The following is a 26,086-nucleotide window of genomic DNA, read 5'->3' on the forward strand; positions in this document are numbered from 1 at the left end:
GACTTGCTCCTCCCATGCTGTGAGCTGTGGGGGAGGAGGTGTGGGTCCAATGCCAGTCCTCTGTATGGCAAGCTGGTGCCTTGCTGCCAGGGAACATACCTTCCCCGTCATTCCACTTCTTCCTGATGTCGTCCCTTGTTCTTGGATCCTGTCCCACGCGTTCACCCTGTCTACGATTTTCTGCCATAGCTCCATCTTCCTGGCAATGGATATTTGCCGTACCTGTGCTCCAAACAGCTGTGGCTCTACCCTGACTATTTCCTCCACCATGACCTGCAACTCCTCATCTGTGAAACGGGGGTGCCTTTGTGGGGACATGGGTGTTGTTTGGTGTATATAAATATGTGGGTGTTGGGTACTGTGGTTGGGTGTGTGAAGTGGGGTGCATGAGGGATGTATGGGTGTATGTGTCTAGTTGTCGCAGTGGTCTTGGTGTCAGTCTGGTGACAATAATTTGTATTCATAAAGGGTTTTGGGTAATCTGGGTGTGTGTTGTATAGTGCTGTGGGTGGGTGTGTGCGGTGTGTGTATGAGTGTCAGGTGTGTTTTTGGTATTGACCAATGTTGGGCAGTTTAGTATATGGGTGTCCATTTTGAGCGCGCCGGTGTGTACTGCCAATGGTTTACTGCCACTGAATGTCTGCTGTGGTGATTCGTAGGTCATAATGTGGTGGGCGTTGTTTTGTTGGCATAACAGTATGGGTGTTGGTACTGCCACTTTAGCACTGACCTCTGGGCTGGCAAATTTGTGTATGTGGCAGAATTCTGTCGCATTGGTGTGTGTGTGTCATCATTTGGTGAACAGGTGTTCACCTCTGCGGCAGTATGTTGGCAGTCGTCACCGCAGTGGTAAGCAAGATTTACCTCCAATGTCATAATGAGGGCCAAAGTGTCAACTCGTTGCAGCTGATGCATTCTACTGGACTCTCCCCACATCAATACAGCTACCTCAAGTACTGCATTAGTTCTCTGTCTATTGTTGTAACTACACACTCAAGACTCCTCGTGTCGCCATCAAGAAGTGTGAAAAGTATAGAGTTGACAATCATCGCAGTCCACATCCTCTGGTATTCCCAATAGTCCCATTGATTTAAATACATAAATTTAATTTAATAATACAGATCACTAAGAGCATATGCAAGGATAAAAATAATGAACCTAATACAATTTCATCAACCTGTGAAACATATATTCAAATTTACAAACACATACAGATTAATTTGCCCTGTGTGATGTATATGCGTACATTATGTATCCTGTTGAAATAAAGTGACGTGTGCCTTCATATTTTTTTGTAAGTTTAAAATATTATGACCAAAAGAGTGGGACCATAAATCTTTCAACTTATAAACTTTTAAACTGAAACCATGTGGACTACCATTGGATAAAACATGTGTATGGCATGCAAGTTGTGAAGAGTATCCACTCACATCACAAACGTATGCAGCAATTTACATAGAACGTTCCTGCCCTGAAGGTAAATATATATCAGTTCTCACTCTACATGTAAAGTTAGAATAAAGTGACACCAGTGCATATGCAATAATATTGTAAAATGTTATGACTAATCCGATTTATATGGAAACTGCCCAAAAAATCATGTATTCTGCTTAATAGGTAAACTCATTGATGAGTGTTGAACTTATAGATCTCATAACCGATACTCTGAGGGCACCTCATCAATTAATAAATAAATAATATACAACATATTTGCCTTGAAAATGTACATGCCCCACATTATCACACTATGGGGGTTATTCCAACTTTGGAGGAGGTGGTAATCCGTCCCAAATGTGACGGATTTACCACCAGCCGTATTACGAGTTCCATAGGATATAATGGACTTGTAATACGGCTGGTGGTATATCCGTCACTTTACCGTCACTTTTGGGACGGATTACCACTTCCTCCAAAGTTGGAATAACCCCCTATATGTGATATTTGAGTAAAGTGACACTGTGCATGTATTCATAATTCAAACTGATAAACCCAATCAGATCGGAACTGAGACTCCTATAGGTACTTAAATGGGACATCAATCGATAACACTATACATGGTGTCCTAATCATAAACCTAGCGACCTATACTATATGGCACAAACCATGATATAATGACTGATCCACATGAGTGACAATACCATCAAGGTTCTATGTAGTATCAATATGGTATGCCTAGAGGGACCTGTTCACACATATTTGCATAGTTTCACATCCCTGCAGTGACAGTCGATATCCAATAAGCAGGATCAATATTCTAGACTTATAAATGTATCATATGGAGATTGTGGCACAATCATAAAATATCATGGTGTGTAATTAGGCACATAAACCCTAAAATACTAAAACATATTGTACTAACACATAGGATTGTCAACAGATCATCGTTCTGAGCGTAGCACTAGATAAAATTAATAGACATTGGACTCCTAAAAACACCTATTGGTGTATAGTTCCCTGTGATAAAAATAAAAGCCTTTTTCCAATATAAAAAAATGTAAATCTGAAAACAGAGCAAGTCTCAATGATCACAATTTGTGCTGTCTATATGTAAGTTTCATCCTGTGTAATATTACCAAAGGATAACAACCCACATGAAACATAGAACATCTAACATAAAGTGCAACAGTGAATGAATGAACAGAAAATGTGTGTGTAAAGACTCATGCCCATCCTCTATTTGCTGTTATCATACTGATGTAATCCCTATCTGAATCAACCATCTTTTATACATGCACATGTGGTTAAGCGTCTAAGTTGTCTCCCCATGGTTTTTCTTAGCCCAATATTAGAATCAATTTGGATTGTATTCTCCTTAGTTCTAATGTCCTATCACCCATCCTTGAACCTATTTTTATCTGTTTAGTCCCATTGAATCTTAATGTGCTGCAATCTCTTCAATGGGTGTCCCAGAAGTGTTTAGCTAATGGGTAGGATCTATCTTGGTTCTTGATTGCTCTTAGATGTTGCAGAAACTTGTTTTTTTTATCAATAGTACATCATTTTTTCTGACAACCACATTGAATAACATAGCTCACATATTCAGTTTTGCATGTAATCCTGTCTGTAAATGGGCATCTACTTCCTTCAAATGTTTCAAAACTTTGCATATTCACAGCATATCTGTAGGCTTTACGGAGGCTACAATTCCAGAACCTCATGTTCTTTTTGTCAATCAAGATATACTCTCTTTCCTCTCTTCTCACAAATAAGCTCTTAGCTAATTGATCCCCCAGTGATCTGGCTTTCTGATAAGTAATTTGGGAGTGTTGGTCAATTTTCATTCTGATAGGCTGATCTTGTTGCAGGAGATGCCAATTACGTTTCAAAATGTTTTTAAGTGCCTGATGTTGATGATTGCATTACGAAAAGAGTCTAGGTGAAGACGGTCATCTCCTGTATGTTCACAGAGGTACTTATGTTTATAGAGCAGGTGCTCCCTTTTCTTGCATTTGACTCTGTTTTATGCATCGATAAGAACTTTATGTGGATATCCTCTGTATGTATATATATATATATATATATATATATATATATATATATATATATATATATATATATATACACACTCACACACACATACACACATGTCTCTGCAACACCACCAGAGCTGCCGCTATCTCAATGCGGAGGTGCCTCCGATCGTGAGGGTGGCTGTTGGACCTGGCCCATTTAGCAGGGTCATCCCTAATCTTTTTGCCTCCTTCCTCCTATTTTTTATATCTCATTTCGTTGGTTTTAGGACTCTGGGCACTTACCACTGCTACCCAGTGCTAAAGTGCATATGCTCTCTGCGTAAATTGTATTGGTGTTTGGTTTATCCATGATTGGCCTATTTGATTTACTAGTAACTCCCTAGTAAAGTGCACTAGAGGTGCCTGGGCCTGTACATCAAATGCTACTAGTGGGCCTGCAGCACTGATAGTGCCACCCACATGAGCAGCCCTGTCAACATGGCTCAGACCAAATAGACAGGCACTCTGAGACAGGATTGATTTATGCTCAAAAGTGTATTGCCACATACACACAGAACATATGCATTCAACACTCGTCTTCGTCAGTCTTGATGGCCCGCGCAACACCATTAGACTTATAACCTCCCACCATGGAGTGTGGAGGCCATATTCAGATTTCTTATAACAAACAAATAATCAAAGGGGATACAATTCTAGAAATCAAATTTGATTCATGGTGACACCAAAGCACTGGGTAAATCAAACCAATTATTCGAGTGCCAAAAGGAGGTGGGGGAAAACATTACAAGGAAAACACACAGTCCAAACTAATATGAAGCAGAGAATAGAGTCATGAGTGACAAAAAAAAAAATATATATAACTATATGCATGCCATTGCCTCCCTAGAGGAAAAGAAAATAAAGGAAAAAGGACACCAATAAGAAGGAAAAGCTAATAAGAGAGGACAAATAACTCAGGATACCGAACTTAACAAGATTAAAGAAAAAAGTATTCTATAAGACAAAATTGTGATAAAATATCATAGGAAGTATATCAAAAGCACCAGTGTAACCTGACTACTGCCTAGGTAGCTGTATCATCAGTCCCCTACGTGAACCCAGAGCTCCCCTTCACTATTCTGTCTTCCTGGTGTCTCAGTCTGCAAATCAATGAACAATGATATACCTCAACTCTAACTTATGTAACTTCTGAACTCTATTACCCCCTCTCTCAGCCTTGGATATCTGGCCCACACAGAATATCCACAATTCCACACTGTTGCTTTTATGGACCACCTCATAGTGTCTGGCAACAGGATAAGTGGGATCCCTACTCTTAATCGCCTGCATGCATTCAAGCACATGCTTCTTGACAGGAGATGTAGTGCTTTCTATGTACTTCATGCCACATGGGCATACTAGACAATAAACTGTGAACTCAGAATTACAGTTCAACGGTTTATTGATGTTCCTTTTCTTCTTTTTCCCTGGGACCTCATAATCCTAAACTTTACTGCTCATCTTGGAAGCTTTACTGATAAGCTTTACTGCTGGGACAGGGAAAGAAATCAGTAATACCTTCCTTCTCCTCCTGCTTCCTGGTGGTCTAGTAAATGTGTACCAAGTAATCCTCAAGGGAGGTATCCCTCTGATTTTTCACTAGTGGCTTTTCAGAGAATCTGTCCCTAATTATATTATCAGCCTTCAGTATCTGCAAGTTTCTTTTCAATATCCTTGTCAGCCCTTGAGATTTATTTGAAAATCTGGTGACTAGATGTATCTGATTGGTCTAACACTCAATCGCTCAAGAATTCCTATTTAGATTGCTTTCCTGCCTTGGCCTTGGCCTGCCTTTCAGCTGAGGAAGAATAACCTCTAGCTCAAAATCTTCTCAGGGCTTCGGTTTCTGCAACCTGGTAATCTTCATCCCCTATACAATGGCATCTAATCAGTAGGCACTACCCATAACGCATGCTGTTCTTGAGGATTCTAGGATAGAAGCTCCATGCATGTAGTATAGAACTTCCTGCTGCCGGTTTGCGATATAGGACAGTCTGTAATCGATTTTCTTGAACAAAAACAGTCAGATCTAAACATGTGACACTACTGTCACTAGTATGGCTATTACACTTAAGGTTGAGAGTGTTGTTGTTCAGGAATGCAATATACTCTACTGTGGATTCCCTGGTCCGTTTACATACAATAAACAAATCATCAACTATATCTTGCTCCTAGGACACTTAATCCACAGACAATATTTCACCACCCAGGCCAAGTGCTTCTCCCACTAGCCCACAAATAAGTTGTGTAACTGGGGGTGAAGTACATGCCCATGGAGGTCCTCTGTTTCTGTCTATAGAGCTGTCTTGCAAAAGTGAAGATGTTATTATTTAGGCAGATATCAGTCAATTCCAGAATCATCCGGTTATGTTCAAAGAACTTCAAAGAACTGGTTTACAGAAAGAATCTAATTGCTTCCAGTCCTGCAGAATGAGCAATGCAAGTATACAGACTTGTCACAACCAGGGTAGTCAGTAGAAAACTGCCCTCTCACTAAACCCCATCTATGTGTCTCAAAAACTCTTTGGTGTCTCTCACATAAGAGCTTATGTCTGTAATGAAAGGGAGGGGAACAAGTAATGAATCACATATATGGAAGCATACTCAAGTAAGCTATCCTTAGAGGAGACAATCATGCACCTGGGTGGTAGCACTGGGTGCTCATGCACTTTGGGTAGATGATAAAATGTAGGGACCTGTGGATTATCACACTTAAGGAACTGAAACTCCTCAAATTCCAGAATCCTCTGATCTCTCCAGTACTATGGGAGTTGTTCATAGAAAAGCTCAATACTCTGCATATACTCCCCATCTGTGTGGGCACATAGCATTTCTGATCCCCCAACTGTCGCAAGGCCTCCTTTTCATACCGTTCCCTATTGAGCAATACAACACTGCCCCCCTTATAAGAGGGTTTGATAACTAAATACTGGGTATTTTTCAATGCCATGATAGCCTTCCATTGCTCATGGGTTATGTTGCTCTTGGTATTGTGTGAAGAGCCCACTGTTGCACCATTCTAAAAGCTCAGTATGAAAAGCCTGCTTGACCTGTCTTGCCTTGAACATTGTTTTTTTTTTCATAACAACTGACATCCCAAAGTTGACACAGAGCATCCTCCATATACATTGAAAGCAGCCACAGGACAATGTTTCCGCCTTTATTTGCACTTCTCACAACCATATCCATATTAGATTTTAATTTAATTATTAAATTATAGGAGGCAATTCTGTTGGCAGAACGCCAGGGCCTTCATTTCCTCCTGGTACAGTACAAGTCCTTACTCTTCTGGGGGACAAATTCTATTAAAACGTCTAAGCCGTCCTTGGCAAGATTGGAAACAAATGTAGAAGAATAATTAAATGGTGTCACATCTTACTGGTCAACCACAAGATTCATTGTTGAAATGACAGTTTTTTCAGTTACTTCTTCCTGGATGCCTTGAACTTCATTTTCCAGAGCTTGAAGCTCAATCAACAGTTTAATATCTGGCACTTGCAAATTCTCATTGACAACTGAACAGATGCCCCTTTCAGGCTTTTTTAACACTTCTTGTTTGGCATAAAAAAAAAATTCATTTTAGTTTTCTGATTGATTTGTACAGGTCCAATCAAGTATATATATATATTTTCAATCAGAATCAAAGGGCCAGATGAACAAGTTACCTACCTTTGGTAACACCTTATTTGCTAGAGACTCTGGCAGAAATTCCTTACCTTAGAATTATCCCCAGAAGTCAGACAGGATCTGGAAATTGTTTCATGAGCAGCTGCAGTGTTGTCGCCCTCGTTCACACCGGAAGTGACATGCCCAGTGCTTATATAGCAACCACCCTACCATGCTGGCGTTATTTCTTTTTTTCTGCACCACTCAGAGCCGATCCAGAGAGGAGCTACCCTCAACCCCAGTCACATTGGGCCGGGATGCCCAAGAATAAGGCTGGTTTTAAGCCCTGTGGCATATGACACTGGCAAATATCGGTGGTGGATCCACACCTCATCTGCTTCTGTGCTGATTGTCACTCCATGCACCCCAAGACCTTGAGGGAGCTCTCCCTCAAACTCCTCAGCCCTTGACTTGTGCTGCTGCAATGCTCTCGATCCCGGTTGAGAGGAAGGCCCTGGGATCAGTCACAGAGCAACTACAAATGCTCGTTGTTGCATTCAAATTTGTGTGGGTGTGGCGGGGTCTTTTTCCCGAGTCGAGGGGATATTGGAAGAAGGTGACAGACGCGGCACTTAAGGGTGTAGTATGTTTATTTTCTTGCTCGTTTGGGATTATAGCAATAACTTTTCCGCCAAACTGTTATATTCCAAGTCCAAAACTAATATAAAATCCCTTTTCTTTTCAGGGTTCCTTGGTGTCCCTGGGACGGCCTGGTCCGGTTCGGAGGGAGAGGTCTTGTTCACCCGGTTCTCAAGGCCCAGGATTTCCCAAAAACAAAGAAGGAGAAAGGAACAGGTAAGTGGGGAAAATTATTTATACACGGTTAATTGGGGTTAGTAAGGAGTGGGGGGGGGGGTTCTGTGGAGGTGGAGGAATGTGGGGTTTACTTTTCCCTTGTGACTTTCGTTCGTTGTGCCCTTTCTGTGACCCCCTTACACGTTTGTACACTGGTCATTATTCCTTTATTTAACGGTGTTCCTGTTCAAATGGGCTCCCCTTCTTTACACGACCTCAGCCCTCCCTTCTTAGCCCCCTTAAACTCAGCCAACTACCCAGAACCCCAGCCCCAGCCCCGGTACGCTCGTACCTGGCTTGGCCACGCCCCTCCAGGGACGTGGCCGGCTTGTAGGGGATCTCCCGACTTCGCCTCGGCAGGGGCGGGAGGCGCCCAAGGGTTTTCGCTCTCCGTCCGTTGTTCCTCGTCTACGGCGGGGTTTCCCTTCTCTCTGGGTGGTCCGTGGCATTCGTCTCTCCGGCTCTCCTTGACGTCGGCGTCTCCCTCTGGGTCGCGCGGCGCTTTTCTTTTGTCGGCTGTTCTTGTCTGACGGATGACGTTGGACGTCATCACGTCAGGAATCCCTCGGGTGCCCCCGGGGTATCCGCCGGCGGTCGTTCGCTCCGACGGGGAACCGGCGTCCGGAGGCGCCCGGTTACAGTGGGTTTTCAGGTATGTCACACGAACAAAAAAAGAACAAGAAGTCAAAGAGGTCTTCAACTTCACCCCATCTGTCAAAGTCATCCGATGAGATGAGGGAGCATTGGCATTCAAGGCCGAGCTCCATGGTTGAGACTGTGCCTGGGCCGACTCTGGGCCTTCCAGAGTTTCTGGGAGTTGGTACAACCCCCACCCAATCCTGAGAGTTTAATGAGGCCAGGCACCTCATAACTGGGCAGTATGTCCCTACTGAAGCTCCTTTGGTCTCCTGGGTTCAGGAGGGGCCCCTACTGGCACCTGGATTCATGCAGACTCTGGGTCCATCTGGAACCATGCCATCCAGGCTGGAGTCTATACCAGAGGCTATGCCCTATTCCTAGGGGCTAGGACTTGGAGATGAATACTGAAGAATATCAGTCCCTAGGTCTCACTGAGGACTCCTTGTGTTAGGATTTGGTGGATGCCAGTGGACTGGATACCTCCCCAGATACTAGATTGATCCCTGCTCCTACCACTCCTATGGAGGAGGAAGCTTCACGCAACATTCATCTGGGGATAATTTTGAGGTAGGGAATCTGTGGCTAAAAGTCTTTTTCAGATTAAGAGTTTCGTGGACAGGGTAATTCTCCACAAATAGGGTGGAGTACCTTGTCCACAAAAGTAACATCCACTTGCTCAATTTAGAGTTGTTTGTATTGTAATGTTTCCGATTACAGTGTCTTTGGTGGCTCTGTCACTGGAAACCCTGACCTGATGGGCATTTGACCGTCTGCCCTATTTTGGTCAAACAGTTACTTTTTTCAGTTCGAGACCACCAGGAAACCCACTTTGATGGTTTGCTACTGAAATAAAAAAAAAAATGTTGTGCGGCCCTTGAAACATGGCAGACACTAAGCCAACTCTCTGTAGCTTCAGAGGAGCCAATGTGGGCTGGTGGACAGCCTTAAATATGGTGAGCAATAATCCAGCCTAATGAATGGTGGCCTGTCCAATGTATTTAATTGTTCCTGTTCCAATCTCTAATTTACTTGTATCCACTGACTGTAAATATTAATCATAATTACGTTTGTGACAATATTCATTGAAATAAAGGTAAACAAGCCCACCTACCAAAAGACAACCTATTTATTGACCATTTTCACAGAAGGGAACAAAACCTTCAGCTCTGGTGCTTTCAGGCTACTAGGTTTCATGATTTTTGTTCTAATATTAGAACCTGAAACCATGTTTTTATTTTGTTCAAGTCCATGTATATTCCAGCTTATCAATTTAAGGTTGTGAAGGAACTCTTCATATTATGTGATATCATTAAGGGGGAAATGGTGTGAAACATCACGTTCTGAGAAAGCAGGAAATCAGTTAGGTTCCAAGTTCATAAATGGGAGCCCTTCCCAGTTCATTTCAGACATGTTTGTTAAGATAATATGTGATTAGGGTGCAGCTAATGTTGAGACTGGTTATTCCCTTAGATATTTTTATTGCCTTGAAAAGCAGCACTACATATTCCATGAAAGACAACTTAGCCTAAAAATAGTCCTGCAAGGCAACCCAACATCTGGCCATGATTCTGGTTGAGTGCACAGAAGAACATGTGCTTTGGATTTAATTTCAATGCATACTGCACAGATGGAGTTTTTGGCCTTGTGAATAATACATTCTATAAAGGAGGAAGAATGCAAACCTTAGTTAATTCTCTACCAGACACAGTCAACAAACCCAACTGATTTAAAGTCACCAAAATTAACTTCTACAAGCTCAAGATTTGTTTGTGTGATGTTGATGTCTTTGATCTATTTAATACGCAGTTTTTTGCCTTTTTTCTTTTCTTGGATTTAGACAGAGAAGGGCATTGTAGGATTATTTGCAGTAGGGTAGACAGGAACTGCTGCAAAAGTGGGTAGGATTACGCAGGCAAACTTTTATGTCACCGTTTAAGAAGGGGCAGGCATCACCCTCACCCACAGCCTTAAATATGGTGAGCAATAATCCAGCCTAATGAATGGTGGCCTGTCCAATGTATTTAATTGTTCCTGTTCCAATCTCTAATTTACTTGTATCCACTGACTGTAAATATTAATCATAATTACGTTTGTGACAATATTCATTGAAATAAAGGTAAACAAGCCCACCTACCAAAAGACAACCTATTTATTGACCATTTTCACAGAAGGGAACAAAACCTTCAGCTCTGGTGCTTTCAGGCTACTAGGTTTCATGATTTTTGTTCTAATATTAGAACCTGAAACCATGTTTTTATTTTGTTCAAGTCCATGTATATTCCAGCTTATCAATTTAAGGTTGTGAAGGAACTCTTCATATTATGTGATATCATTAAGGGGGAAATGGTGTGAAACATCACGTTCTGAGAAAGCAGGAAATCAGTTAGGTTCCAAGTTCATAAATGGGAGCCCTTCCCAGTTCATTTCAGACATGTTTGTTAAGATAATATGTGATTAGGGTGCAGCTAATGTTGAGACTGGTTATTCCCTTAGATATTTTTATTGCCTTGAAAAGCAGCACTACATATTCCATGAAAGACAACTTAGCCTAAAAATAGTCCTGCAAGGCAACCCAACATCTGGCCATGATTCTGGTTGAGTGCACAGAAGAACATGTGCTTTGGATTTAATTTCAATGCATACTGCACAGATGGAGTTTTTGGCCTTGTGAATAATACATTCTATAAAGGAGGAAGAATGCAAACCTTAGTTAATTCTCTACCAGACACAGTCAACAAACCCAACTGATTTAAAGTCACCAAAATTAACTTCTACAAGCTCAAGATTTGTTTGTGTGATGTTGATGTCTTTGATCTATTTAATACGCAGTTTTTTGCCTTTTTTCTTTTCTTGGATTTAGACAGAGAAGGGCATTGTAGGATTATTTGCAGTAGGGTAGACAGGAACTGCTGCAAAAGTGGGTAGGATTACGCAGGCAAACTTTTATGTCACCGTTTAAGAAGGGGCAGGCATCACCCTCACCCACAAGCTAGTGCCAGGTATACATCTTTATAATAATTGCTGGGTCTGAGGAGGAAGAGAAGAAGAAGAAGAATGGACCTTCTTCTGTCTGTGACCTGAGAGAAGCTGTAAGGGGCTGGTCCTGCTTGAACTGAGGACAAAGAAGTGTCTGGCCTCCTGTTCAAGCTACATGTGTACAATAAACTTTAAAAGGGCTTCCCGCAACTGCCCAGCTGACCAGTTCAAACTGCCCCTGACATTGCTGTTGGCCTTTGGTGGAGTGAGTCCTGACCCACATGTGTTGTGTCTGAGGTCCCAGAACCCTTGGCTGTGCCTGGTTGGTCTTCTCTTACCACCCTAAAAACCCGGGGAACCTTTGAACTTCAAGAAATGAGGGGGGCCTAGACTAACCTACCAAGCGTTTCCAGCCAAGGACATTGCCACAGGACTAAAGATTAGGGTTTCTCTTGTGCAGTGCTTCTCAATAGGAGCAAATTTTATTTCAGCGGGACCTTGGAGAAAATGTATCCAGCCTCATGGAGCTGTCTTTGGCTACAGACTTCACCCTTGCCCCACTGAAGAATTCCATGCTCAGAAAAAGTACTAAAGTGTGAATGTAAAAATCTTGACTGGGCGAATGTGCAAAAAGTATCTAGCTAGCCAGGGACCTTTCCTAGGTATGAAATTCGATTTCCCCCAATTTTGGAGCCTTCCCTCCAAAAACCATTGGTTTCACCAGGACTGCGTCCAATGGCTATCCAACCTCATGGAGCCTTCCTCAGCTGTATTTGTAATTTGGTTTGGGGTTTTTATTGTATTGTGTTTTGACTCTATTACAGTTTTGATACTCCATACATGCATTACACATTGCTCAAGTTAAGCTTGTCTGTTCTAAGCTGTAGCTGCCAGGGTCTTGAACTCAGGTTAATTTAGTGACTTTGAAGGTTCACCTTGACATGGATTGCAATTATTGCTTAAAGTGATCCCCCATGACTAATAACCCATATCTTACAACTCCCAGTACCTTGAGGACTGGTGTAGTGCACTGTTGAGTACACCTGTTGCAGACTAATAGATATAGGGCCATATGTACGAAAGCTTTTTCCCATAGACACAGAATGGGTAAAATCCTTTCGTACATCTGGCCCATAGCTTCTAAAGCCCTTGGTAGGTGTGTACTGAATCAATGAAACATTTAAGTATCAGAGAGATAGTGAATGTATGCCTTTATTGTCTTTCACTTGCAGTCGAAAATATATTTCTTCATGCCTAAAATGCAAAATATATCATCAAATCATTCTTTGGGTTAATGTTCGTAAAGTGCCTTTATAAGATTACCTTTAGACGTTTTACAGGAGGAGCAGATGAAATTGCATTCCGATTCCTCAAATCATATAGGTAAGACGAAAACTTTGAATCACCATGTATCTCAAACTTCTGAGAAGCACCGTGCTTGCCTAAAAATACGTTACAGTTAGTTCATGTCTGCTTACATCTATGATTAACAAATAGCTTTTATTATATGCATATATAATGTTACAATTTGGCAGGCATTCATAAGTAGATGTCTAAACACACAAAAAAACTCTGTAAAAAAGATCACCGACGTCCTCATAGGTTCTTAATAACACAAATGGCTCATCAGTGAGGAGCATACCTTGTTAAACGAGTGGGAAAACAAGTAACAGAAGAAAGAATCTAAGGAGACAGAAACAACGAGCATGCAAAAGGAAATGTCACTAAACCTGTGATTCTAATTCTCTTTTCTGAAATATCCAGTGCAATCATAAGCGCAGAATTGTCATACTCACACAAAGGATCTCATAGCACTTTATATAATATATACATGTATATAAATAAATATATGCAGATTGGCAGGGCCTAATACGCTATTTATTACAATTGTTGCGTGAGGAAAGGGCTATGGCTCGTGAAGCAAAGACTTGAGTTGATCATGACGCCCGTTCACTCCCCCAACATTGGTATTAAATAGCAGATAGTACTATGCAAAGCTGCATATATTGTTTACGTTGTGGTATTTTTATTTATATTTGTTTTAACCAGATCTATTTAACTGTTTTCACATCTCAGTTTTGCATCACTGTGGAAAAAAACTAAAATTTGCCCTTTGCGCTGTAGTAATAGATAAATGTGGAATGTGTGTTAGTACAATTGTTCTGAAGAACAAGTTACGTACCTTTGGTAACGATTTATCTGGTAGAGACACATTCTAATTGCAGATTCCTTACGTTAGAATTTCCCCCAGGTGTCAGACTGGAGCCAGAGATTTTTCTTTGAGCAGTACCCTTGCACACCGTTAAGTGGCGTCGGTCGAATCCACGTCCATTGATGGCATTGTGATCACTGTGATGACGGCGCGGTCATAATTAAGCACCACCGAGGTGCGCTGGTGCACTGGGGCTAAGGGCCTGAAAGGGGAATCCCTGTCCCTAGAAATCAGTCCGCAAGCGGGGAGGATGAGTGGGTCGGTAAGGAATCTGCAACTAGAATATGTCTCTGCCAGATAAATCATTACTGAAGGTAAGTAACTTGTTCATCTGATAGAGACTTCTAGTTGCAGATTCCTCACCTTAGAATAGATAGCCAAACAATACTATCTTCGGAGGTGGGCTGCAGACCAAGATCATACTAAACATTCTTGCAGGACCGAAAGACCAAAGTAGCCGTCTCTCCAGGCCTGAATGTCCAGGCTGTAGTGTTTGGTGAATGTAAGCAAGGATTCCCATGTTGCTGCCTGGCAGATGTCCAGGACAGGAACTCCGCATGCTAATGCAGTGATAGCAGCAATCACTCTGGTAGAGTGAGAACGCAAGCCCTCTGATGGTTGCTTCTTTGCCAAAGCATAGCATATTTTGATGCAGAGCAGCACCCATTGTAAGATGGTACGCTTCTGCACTGTCTACCCTTTCTTCCCACCCACATATCCGACCAGGAGTTGGTCGTCCACTCAGAAAATTAAGTACAATTGAGGTAGAACACCAACCAGACGTGAAGTCTCTCCTCTTCATGAGAGGGATATTGGGGTGTGTAAAAAGTAAGCAAAATGATGGATTGGCCTACGTGAAAAGGCAAAACAACCTTAGGAAGGAAAGAGACCCTTGTACAAAGCAACATTTTGTCAGGATGGGCAGACAAAAATGGTGGCTTGGAAGAAAGAGCTTGAAGCTCACTCACTCTGCGAACAGACGTAATGTCAGTGAGAAAAGCAGTCTTGATTGTGAAGAGCCGTAAGGGACAGCTGTGCTGCAGCTCAAAAGGGGCATACATAAGTTAAGTTAAGATCAAGTTCAAGTCCTACTGGGGCATAAGGAACAGGGTCAGAGGAAACAAATGGGTGAGCCTTCCAAGAATGAGAGGCTTGAATAAGGAAGGTTGGTCAGGCAATCTAAGAAAGGCTGAGATGGCCGATAAGTAACCTTTAAGGGTGCCCAAAACACAGCTCTGCTGGGCCAAAGAAAGGATGAATAAGAGAACATCAGAGAGTGGTGCAGAAAGGGAATCAACAGACTTGTTGGTAGACCATGCCACAAATTTATGCCATTGACAGGCGTATACCATTTTGGTGGAGGGACGCCTGACTGCCAAGATAACACCAAAGACTTTGTGTAGGAGGCTGGCCTGGCTTATAGTGGGTACCTTGTGGTACTTACACCCTGTGCCACGTCCAGTTATCTCCTATTAGTAGAATAGAGGTGTTTCTAGCAGCATAGGCTGATAGAAGGTAGCCATGGCAAAGCAGCTTAGGCTGAACTAGGAGACATGCAAAGCTCCTACTATACCACTTATATCATATAGCACAATATCATAAGAAAACACAATACTCAGAGTTACTAAAAATAAAGGTATTTTATTTTAGTGACAATATGCCACAAGTATCTCAGAGAGTACCCTCACATAGAAGGTAAGTAATATACACAAGTTATATGTACGCAAACCCAAAACAGGTAAGTAACAGTAAGAAAAGTAATGCAAACAGTGTAGAATTACAATAGGATGCAATAGGTGAACATAGGTCTAGGGGCAACACAAACCATATACTCCAAAAGTGGAATGCAAATCACGAATGGACCCCAGACCTATGGGAGCTTGTAGAGGGTCGCTGGGACTGTAAGAAAACAGTCAGGGTGTCCAAGATACCCCACCCCAAGACCTTGAAAAGTAGGAGTAAAGTACCCCTACTGCCAAATATGACACAATAGTCATGATAGGGGGATTCTGCAAGAACCACAAACACCAGCAAAACACTGAAGATGGATTCCTGGACCTGAGGACCTGCAAGGCAAGGGGACCAAGTCCAAGAGTCGCGATAATGTCCAAGGGGGGCAGGAGCCCAGGAAACCCCAGATAAAGGTGTAAAGAGGCTGCCTCTGGGTGAAAGAAGCCAAGGATTCTGCAACAACAAAAAGGACTAGGAACTTCTCCTTTGGATGAAAGATGTCCCACGGCATGCTGGATGTTGAAGAAGTCTTTCCATGCAGAAATACCGCAAACAAGCCTTGCTAGCTGCAAAGGTCACGGTAGAGGTTTTTGGGTGCTGCTGAGGACCAGGAAGGAGCAGGATGTTGCCCCTTGAAGGAGGAGACAGAGGGGGCACTCAACAACTCAGAGAGCCCCCACAGAAGCAGGCAGCATCTGCAGACATACCGGAGCAGGCACTTAGAAGATTTGTGAACCGTAGTCAATTCAGAGTCACAAAGGAGGGTCCCACGACATTGGAGTCCAACTCAGAGGGTTGAGCACTGCAGGACTGAGTGCTGGGGACCCAGGCTAGGCTGTGCACAAAGGAATCCTTGGAAAAGTGCACAGAAGCCAGAGCAGCTGCAAATCACACAGTACATAGGTTTGCAGTCTAGCGTGGGGAGGCAAGGACTTACCTCCACCAAACTTGGACTGAAGGATCAATGGACTGTGGGGGTCACTAGGATATAGCTCCTGTGTTCCAGGGACCAAGTTCGTGGAGATGAGAGGGGACTCAGAGGACTGGTGATGCAGAAGTTTGGTGCCTGCGTTAGCAGAGGGAAGACTCCGTCAACCCACGGGAGATTTCTTCGGGATTTTCAGTGCAGGGTGAAGACAGACAGCCGCACCACCAGGAAGCAGTCGAGAAAGCCGGCAGGATTAGGCGCTACAATGTTGCTGCTAGTCGTCTTGCTACTTTGTTGTGGTTTTGCAGGCGTCCTGGAGCAGTCAGCGGTCGATCTTTGGCAGAAGTCGAAGAGGGAAGTGTAGAGGAACTCTGGTGAGCTCTTGCATTCGTTATCTGAAGAATACCCCAGAGGAGAGACCCTAAATAGCCAGAAAAGGAGGTTCGGCTCCCAAGAAAGGAGGATTGGCTACCAAGAGAGGTGAGAGCCTATCAGAGGGGGTCTCTGATGTCACCTGCTGGCACTGGCCACTCAGAGCAGTCCAGTGTGCCCCCAACACCTCTGAATCCAAGATGGCAGAGGTCTGGGACACACTGGAGGAGCTCTGGGCACCTCCCCTGGGAGGTACTGGTCAGGGGAGTGGTCACTCCCCTTTCCTCTGTCCAGTTGCGTGCCAGAGCAGGGCTGGGGGATCCCTGAACCGGTGTAGACTGGCTTATACAGAGATGGGCACCATCTGTGCCCATCAAAGCATTTCCAGAGGCTGGGGGAGACTACTCCTCCCCAGCCCTTCACACCTATTTCCAAAGGGAGAGTGTGTAACACCCTCTCTCAGAGGAAATCCTTTGTTCTGCCTTCCTTGGCAGGGGCTGCCCAGACCCCAGGAGGGCAGAATCCTGTCTCAGGGGTTGGCAGCAGCAGCTGCAGTGGAAACCCCGGGAAGGCAGTTTGGCAGTACCCGGGTTCTGTGCTAAAAACCCGGGGGATCATGGAATTGTCCCCCTAATACCAGAATGGTATTGGGGTGACAATTCCATGATCTTAGACATGTTACATGGCCATGTTCAGAGTTACCATTGTGACGTTATACATAGGTAGTGACCTATGTATAGTGCACATGTGTAATGGTGTCCCCGCACTCACAAAGTCCGGGGAATTTGCCCTGAACGATGTGGGGGCACCTTGGCTAGTGCCAGGGTGCCCACACACTAAGTAACTTGCCACCCAACCGTCACTAAGTGAAGGTTAGACACATAGGTGACTTATGAGTTACTTATGTGCAGTGAAAAATGGCTGTGAAATCACTTGGACGTTATTTCACTCAGGCTGCAGTGGCAGGCCTGTGTAAGAATTGTCTGAGCTCCCTATGGGTGGCAAAAGAAATGCTGCAGCCCATAGGGATCTCCTGGAACCCCAATACCCTGGGTACCTCAGTACCATATACAATGGAATTATATGGGTGTACCAGTGTGCCAATGAGAATTGGTCAATTTAGTCACTAGTCTGCAGTGACAAATTTAGAGAGCAGAGAGAGCATAAACACTGAGGTTCTGGTTAGCAGAGCCTCAGTGATACAGTTAGGCACCACACAGGGAACACATACAGGGCACATACTATGAGCACTGGGGTCCTGCCTGGCAGGATCCCAGTGACAAAAGGGCTAAAAACAACATACATACAGTGAAAAATGGGGGTAACATGCCAGGCAAGATGGTACTTTCCTACAATCCTCCAGCACGCCGTGGGACATCCTCTGTGCAAAGGAGAAGTGCCTGGCATCTTCCGTTGTTGCAGAATCTTCAGCTTCTTCTACCCGGAGGCAGCCCTTTTGCACCTTCATCTGGGGCTTAGTGGGCTCCTGCCCCCCTGGACACTTTTGTGACTCTTGGACTTGGTCCGCTTCTTTTACAGGTCCTCAGGTCCAGGAATCCGTCTTCATTGCGTTGCAGTCAGTTGTTGTCCTTGCAGAATCTCCCATCACGACTTTAGTGTGTTTCTGGGGAAGTAGGGTAACTTTACTCCTACTTTTCAGGGTCTTGGAGTGGGGTATCTTGGACACCCTTAGTGTTTTCTTACACTTTCAGCGAACCTCTACACACTGCACTAGGCCTGGGGTCCATTTGTGGTTCGCATTCCAGTTTAAGAGTATATGGTTTGTGTTGCCCCTAGGCCTATTTCATCCTATTGTATTCTACAGTGTTTGCACTACTTTTCTAACTGTTTACTTACCTGATTTTGGTTTGTGTGTATATTTTGTGTATTTTACTTACCACCTAAGGGAGTATATCCTATGAGATATTTTTGGCACATTCTCACTAAAATAAAGTACTGTTATTTTTAGTAACTCTGAGTATTGTGATTCTTATGATATGGTGCTATATGATATAAGTGGTATGTAGGAGCTTTGCATGTCTCCTAGGTCAGCCTAAGCTGCTCTGCTATGGCTACCTCTATCAGCCTAAGCTGCTAGAACACTACTAATCTACTAATAAGGGATACCTGGACCTGGCACATGGTGTAACTACCATCAGGTACCCACTATAAGTCACACCAGCGTCCTACAGTTCTGCCAACTTACCACAGGAAGTGGTTATGTAGGCAGTGTTCGCCAACCCCCAGGCCGCGGACCGGTGCCGGTCCGTGGATCAATCAGCACCGGGCCGCCCCACTGTGGCGGGTGGTAAATGTTTGATAATTTTTCCGTGGCCCGCTTGTCACACAATGGGACAAGCGGGCCACGGAAAAATTATCAATCATTTACCGGTCCGCGGCGATAAAAAGGTTGGACAACACTGATGTAGGGGGTGTAGTCAACCCAGGAGAACTACCCTACACTGTCCTAAATGCCCCCTAAATTCAGTATTTAGGGGTCCCGCTGACACCAGGGAATCAGATTTGTCTACTTGGTAACAGAAAAAGGACAAAGAAGAGGAGTCATGGCAAGAACTGAGGACATACACCGTACTTAGCCCCAAACCCTGCCCTGCTCCTGGTACCTCCACAATTGCACCAACACAAGTTATCCAAAAGCTGTGCATTCTTCCAAACCCTTGGAAAACCATCCATCGCTTCACCAACCAGCTAGCATTTCCCTTGGGGGGGGGGGAGGAGCCATCCCCCTTCATCTGCACGCACCAACCACATCTGTCTTGTACACTTTTTTGCTGGTCATTTGTTCCACAGAGGGAACATCAAGGCAGGTAGAGTTTTTTACAGCTCTAGAAGGTCAGTCAAATCTCTCTTCTGAGTTTCAAGATGCTAGACCCTCCAGAAGCCCCCTACCACCAATACCCTGGGTACCAGAGCACTTGCAGCAACCACAGCTTGCTGAGTGTCCAGTCCAGACACCACCACTGTCAAAACCATCCTGCACCACATGAGATTTCAGGACAGGTGAGACCACATTAGAGTGTCCCTGCTGTCTTGTTTTCATTCCTGCTGCAGGCCACCCCAAGAAGCGTGAGATCCTCCAATCGAAAGGTCCAGCCAGAGAAACATCTCTGTGCCCGTGCCCCGCAGCCTTGGTTCATGCCAATCAACTGTACCCCCTTGCTCTCAAGACCCTCATGAGCTATGCTCCTCCTTGAGGTTCTGTTGGACTTGTCCCCAAGTCCCACCTTGCAGCTTGTGTTCACATTGCTTTCGACAAGTGTAGCGTTCGATGCTACCGACCAGAGCAGCAACTTTGCAGCCAGACATACCAGGGAAGGTAAATCCAAACTGCTTTGGACCTTGGTGCCGTAGCATCTTAGGTTCCAAAGGGCACACCTAAACTCTTTCTACAAGTACCCCTAAGCAGTAAATGTTTTTGCTTCCGTAGGAAACCATTTCTGTGTTCGAGGCGCATGCCTCAAGAACTGGCATTTGTGCACTTTTTTATATTGTCTTCTAAAATTGCTAACTCTGAAAGTACTTTTCTGATTTTGATGATCTTGGTGTTTAAAATAATATGAAAATATATATTATTTTTAAAATTGGTCTCAGATTTCTTCGTTGAGTATGTGTCTGTGCCATGTATTGACTCTGTGAATGCAACAAATACTTAACACTCTTCTCTGATAAGTCTAACCTGTTCAAACACACTACTACAAATAGAACACTTGGGATAATTAAACAAACCCTACAAAACCAAATTGGGGTTGTCTGCACTTTTTGCATGGTGTGCCCTTACATTGGCCCAATACATAAAAAGGCAGCTGCCTACAATGATGACCCATATGAGTTGACATATGAAAATTATGAACAGAGACCCATGATGCAGGTACCAGTGGACTTGGTTTCTGATCTCAGACTTATGATGCAGGGCTGCTACAAAAGGTTTACGACTTAGACCTAATCAAACAACATCAAACATCTATAAACCATCTCTACCATCTGCACATCAAGAATCAGAGGAGGGGAATAGCCGCCTGCCACAGGATCTGCACCCACTTATCCAGAGGGAAATCTTGCATTATGACAACTATTGCACGAATATAGAGAAAGGGAAAATGCATTCATCCAATTGGTGTAGAGGTGACGAATGGCATGATTGCGTATTGCTGGTTGCAAACTGTGGGAAAGGGGGCTGCTGGTTCATTGGGATGTGAATCCTGAAAAAGAACAGCAGAAAATCCCTTCCAGGATGAACCACAAAAAGTTATTAAATTAACCTGTGTTTAACCCTGTGTAGCTTGCCACATTTGAGTCAGGTTTAACTTGTATAACGTATTTATGCAGCACACAAACAGTAATAAAATAAAAACACAACAAAAGAAAAAACGTAAAACAATTTAGAAAATTAGAGTAAATGTTAATACATTGACACCAAAATGACAAAGATCCAATGGATAGAACTGGAGTTTTGAATTTTTTAAGTTTTAGTAAAAACTAGTGTCTAAAAGATCAGTAGACATTTAGTCATGGAAGACTGGGTCAAAGTTGAAGTTTATGGCTGACAGCGATGGAGCGAGGTTCAGATACAAGAAGTGGATTGGTCCTGGTCAGTGCTTACCTTAGGACTTAAAAGAAATTGTGATAAAAAGTGTCTATGAAGGTAAAGTTCAGTGGCGCTAGGCTGCAGGAGGTGTCTGAGAAGGGAGTGTCATTGTCAGACGGCCCTGGGTCCAAACTACAGTGAAGATTCAAATTTTGGCCTTAGTTGTCTAAATGGAAGTTGAAAATCTCCAGCGGGACAAAGCAGAGGGCTATAGCCAAAGACAGTTCCAAGAGGTTGGATACCTCTTTTGTGAAGGACCGCTGAAAAGCATTAGCTGCTATGGAGAATAATGTAGCAGGAGAAGTGACAATTTGATAAGAGATGTACCCCAGGCAAATACAATTTGGACCCAGTCTCCTCCTAGTTTTTAGAGCAGATTGTGGCCAAACATTTTCCAAGTCCTCAGTTTTGGGATTTGGCCATCTGGGTACCTTTAGCTCCACAACCAAGGGTCCAGGACTCACTCAGGCAGAGTCCAGGTGCAGTTCAAGATGATCAGAGACTTGTGTCCTTTTGACTCTGAACAGGAGGCCAGAAAACTAGCCCTTGGAGTCCCACTGGTAGTCTTCAGTGCAGGTGAAGATGTAGGGCTTAACAGAAGGGCTGAACTCTGAGGATTCAAGGCAAGCCCCAACCAGCAAAACCGACCTTCCAGCTACAGCAGTAGTCTGGCAGAGTGTACTACACTGCAGGTCACAGAAGCAGGCAGTGCTCTGTGAGTCCTTCTGCAGTTCCAGTAGTGAAATGTAAGTGGGTCTGAAGGTCCTATTTTTATATGCTGGTTCCCTTCTTCTGGAAGGTATGAGAATCTTCTAGAAAGATTCTTGAAGTTCATGGAATTTCCTGCTATCCCTGCTCTGGCTCAAAATTGGCTGCAGAGACAACATCAGGTTGTTTGGCCATTTGTGTGAAGGCAAAAGAACATGCTATTCAGTTGGATGTGGGCTGTGCTCAACTCCGCCTCATCCTATCAGCCAATGACCCCGTGAGGCACATTTAATTCTTCTATTGTGTGTCCGTCTGGAAGAATTCAAAAGGTCTGTCAGCTACACCTTGTGATGTGACCCTAGACAGGCTGCAGTCACAAAGGGCTAAGGGCAGGAAAATGGCAACTTTCTAAAAGTGGCTTTTTCAAAATTGTAATGAAAAAAAATGACTATACCATTAAAAAGGGTTCATCATTACAATTTCATAGACACCAAACATATTATAACTACCAGCTCTTACTTGAAAATTACAGATTATTAAACAAAATAAGAGATCCCCAATGTTATCCTATGGGAGGGGTAGGCCTCACAGTAGTGATAAATGAATTGCGCCGTTTTTCACTACCAGGACAAGTAAAATCTTAAAGTGCATATCTAACCTTTTATTTACAATGCCTGTGGGTTAGGGCCTACCTTGGGGGTAACATATATGTAATAGAAGGTGAATTTAAGGCTTGGCAAGGGCGTTTAAATTGCATGTCGACATGGTTGCTTAACATTGCATTCAGGCTGTAGTGACAGACTTGGAAAATGTTTTAAGGTGCTACTTAAGTGGGTGGAACAGTAAATGCTGCAGGCCCACTGGTAACATTTAATTTACAGGCGCTGGATGTATGGTACACCACTCTACAAGGGACTTACAAGTAAAATAAATATGCCAATTGGGTAGTAGCCAATTTACCATGTTTTGGGTAGAGAGGCATACACTTTAGCACTGGTTAGCAGTGGTAGAGTACAGAGTCCTAAGGCCAACAAATACAAATTCAACAAAAAGTGAATGCAAAAAGGCAAATAGATTGGGGGTGACTCTGCAGAGAGGGCCAGGTCTAACACAACCCTGATCCAGTCTCAAACCAGGGGAGTCTAATTAATACCTTGATGGGATTCCTTTCTTAGGCAATAAAATGGAGACAGTGACTCTCTACTGCAGAGGCACTGGTCAGTTCTACGCCCATCTGAATTCAGTTGGACCCTTTGTCCACACTATCCTGAGCCACTGAACTGACCCATCAGTAACCATTCTCCTCACTGTGGACCCCATCTGTGCAGCACCCAACTTTAATTTGTTCACAAATGCACCACAGTAGGCAGACAGTAAAACCATGGCCAACAAAGTGTTGTGGCCCATTCTACCTCTTGATTAGGCTTTTGTCCCCAACCTTTCTGATGGAAAGCAACTAACAGAGGCCCTGACAGCTGTCAATATCAAGAGCCAGGCCCCAGGACGTCCAGGGGTCTCTGACCTCCATGGTTTCTCAGCTTAAGGGGCAACAGCCCAGATGTTAGGCACCCTTTTTCCACTATCCTTCCCGCCATTCCAGGGGAGATAACCTGAGACTGGTCACTCAGCCCAGGATCTGTCCCACTTGGCTGAACAGGGGTAAAGGTGAGTCCATCTTCCATTTGCCCCTCCATCTGGGTCTCTGTAGCTGGTAGATGTCTGAGCTTTCAGGGCACCCTGTGCTGCTGTTCCTCCTCGCTCTTCCATCACCATTATCAATTCATTCCTCAGGATACAGACAATGGACATATGGAGACTAACTATGACTCTTCCCCAGGATACAGTCAATGGGCATATGGAGACTAACTATGACTCTTCTCCAGGTCAGCTTCCTGCCCCACTCCAGGGACACCGGGGACATTGGGCAGACAAAGACCTGCGTCTGGCCCTGAGTTACCCTACACACATGAGCGGTGTACTGCTCTGGTGAAACCAGCCTTTTCACTACCATGGTCTGGCTAGTCCTGATGTCCCTCAGAGCAGTGACAGGGACCCCATTCAGGGACCCCATTCACCTTGACCTCATGGAAATGATGATTTCCACCATCAGGAAACACCAGTCAACCCTGTGACTTCAAATCCCCTCCCCCCAACTAAGGGAGATTGGGCATGATCTACATCCTACCCCAGGGGACTACCTACTCCAAGGCCATATTGACCACCCCTGTAGAGGTTCAACCAGTGTGTGGTTTCTATGGCAGACAAAGACATCCTGCTTGTGTTCTAGCTGAGAACCATCAAAGCAGTAAGGTGGGAAATGGGCTGCTCTGGGCCACGGCCCCATAGAACATCCCTCCCTCCTCTCAGAAGGGGCATGGGAACCCTTAACGTCCTCCTTAGCCTGTGACTTGTCTGTGTCTCCCTTGATCCCATTCATTCGGGAGACACGGACCCAGGTAGGTTTCCCGCTTTCAGGAGCACCAACAACAAAGTAGTTTTGCGCCTGACTACTGTAGGAGGCTGGCCTGGCTTGTAGTGGGTACCAAGGGTTACTTACACTCTGTACCAGGACCAGTTATCCCTTATTAGTGGAGAAGAGGTGTTTCTAGCAGCTTAGGCTGATAGAAGGTAGCTATGGAGAGCAGCTTAGGCTGAACTAGGAGACATGCAAAGCTCCTACTATACCACTGGTGTCATATGCACAATATCATAAGAAAACACAATACACAGATATACTAAAAATAAAGGTACTTTATTTTTATGACGATATGCCAAAAGTATCTCAGTGAGTACCCTCAGTATGAGGATAGCAAATATACACAAGATATATGTACACAATACCAAAAATATGCAGTAATAGCAAAAGGAAGTAATGCAAGCAATGTACAGTCACAATAGATTGCAATAGGAGCACATAGGTATAGGGGCAACACAAACCATATACTCCAAAAGTGGAATGCGAACCACAAATGGACCCCAAACCTACGTGAGCTTGTAGAGGGTCGCTGGGACTGTAAGAAAACAGTGAGGGTTAGAAAAATATCCCACCCCAAGACTCTGAAAAGTAGGTGTAAAGTGCACCTATATTCCCCAGAGAGCACAGAAGTCGTGATAGGGGAATTCTGCAAGGAAGACCAACACCAGCAATGCAACCAAAGTGGATTTCCAGACGAGAGTACCTGTGGAACAAGGGGACCAAGTCCAAGAGTCGCAACAAAGTCGGGATTGGGCAGATGCCCAGGAAATGCCAGCTGAGGGTGCAAAGAAGCTGCTTCCGGATGGTAGAAGCTGTAGATTATGCAAGAACGAAGAGGGCTAGAAACTTCCCCTTTGGAGGATGGATGTCGCACGTCGTGAAGAAGCTTGCAGAGGTGTTCCCACGCAGAAAGACTGCAAACAAGCCTTGCTAGCTGCAAGGGTCGTGGTTAGGGTTTTTGGATGCTGCTGTGGCCCATGAGGGACCAGGATGTCGCCAATTGCATGAGAAGACAGAGGGGGTGCCCAGCAAGATAGGGAGCCCTCCCAGGAGCAGGCAGCTCCCGCAGAAGTGCCTGAACAGGCACTACGAAGAGGAGTGAACCGGTGCTCACCCGAAGTCACAAAAGGAGATCCCACGACGCCGGAGGACAACTCAGGAGGTTGTGCACTGCAGGTTAGAGTGTCGGTGACCCAGGCTTGGCTGTGCACAAAGGAAATCCTGGAAGAGTGCACAGGAGCCAGAGCAGCTGCAAATCACACGGTACCCAGCAATGTAGTCTAGCGTGGGGAGGCAAGGACTTACCTCCACCAAACTTGGACTGAAGAGTCACTGGACTGTGGGAGTCACTTGGACAGAGTTGCTGAGTTCCAGGGACCACGCTCGTCGTGCTGAGAGGGAACCTAGACGGCCGGTGATGCAGTTCTTTTGGTGCCTGCGGTTGCAGGATTCTGTCGTCCCACAG

At 44.3% G+C, this 26,086-nt stretch overlaps 1 protein-coding gene across 1 annotated transcript in view; it reads right to left on the reverse strand.

Moving 5' to 3' along the window:
* Positions 1 to 6,887: 6,887 nt before the first annotated feature.
* Positions 6,888 to 26,086, reverse strand: part of HFM1 (helicase for meiosis 1) — a 2,166,952-nt gene continuing 2,147,753 nt past the window's right edge. Inside the window, exon 25 of the mRNA XM_069233212.1 lies at positions 6,888 to 7,063. Within this exon, the coding sequence (XP_069089313.1) occupies positions 6,888 to 7,063 (176 nt within the window). The remainder of the gene's footprint in view (positions 7,064 to 26,086) is intronic.

The sequence above is a fragment of the Pleurodeles waltl genome, chromosome 4_2 (genome assembly GCF_031143425.1).
Source record: "Pleurodeles waltl isolate 20211129_DDA chromosome 4_2, aPleWal1.hap1.20221129, whole genome shotgun sequence".
In the NCBI taxonomy this organism is placed as follows: domain Eukaryota; kingdom Metazoa; phylum Chordata; class Amphibia; order Caudata; family Salamandridae; genus Pleurodeles; species Pleurodeles waltl.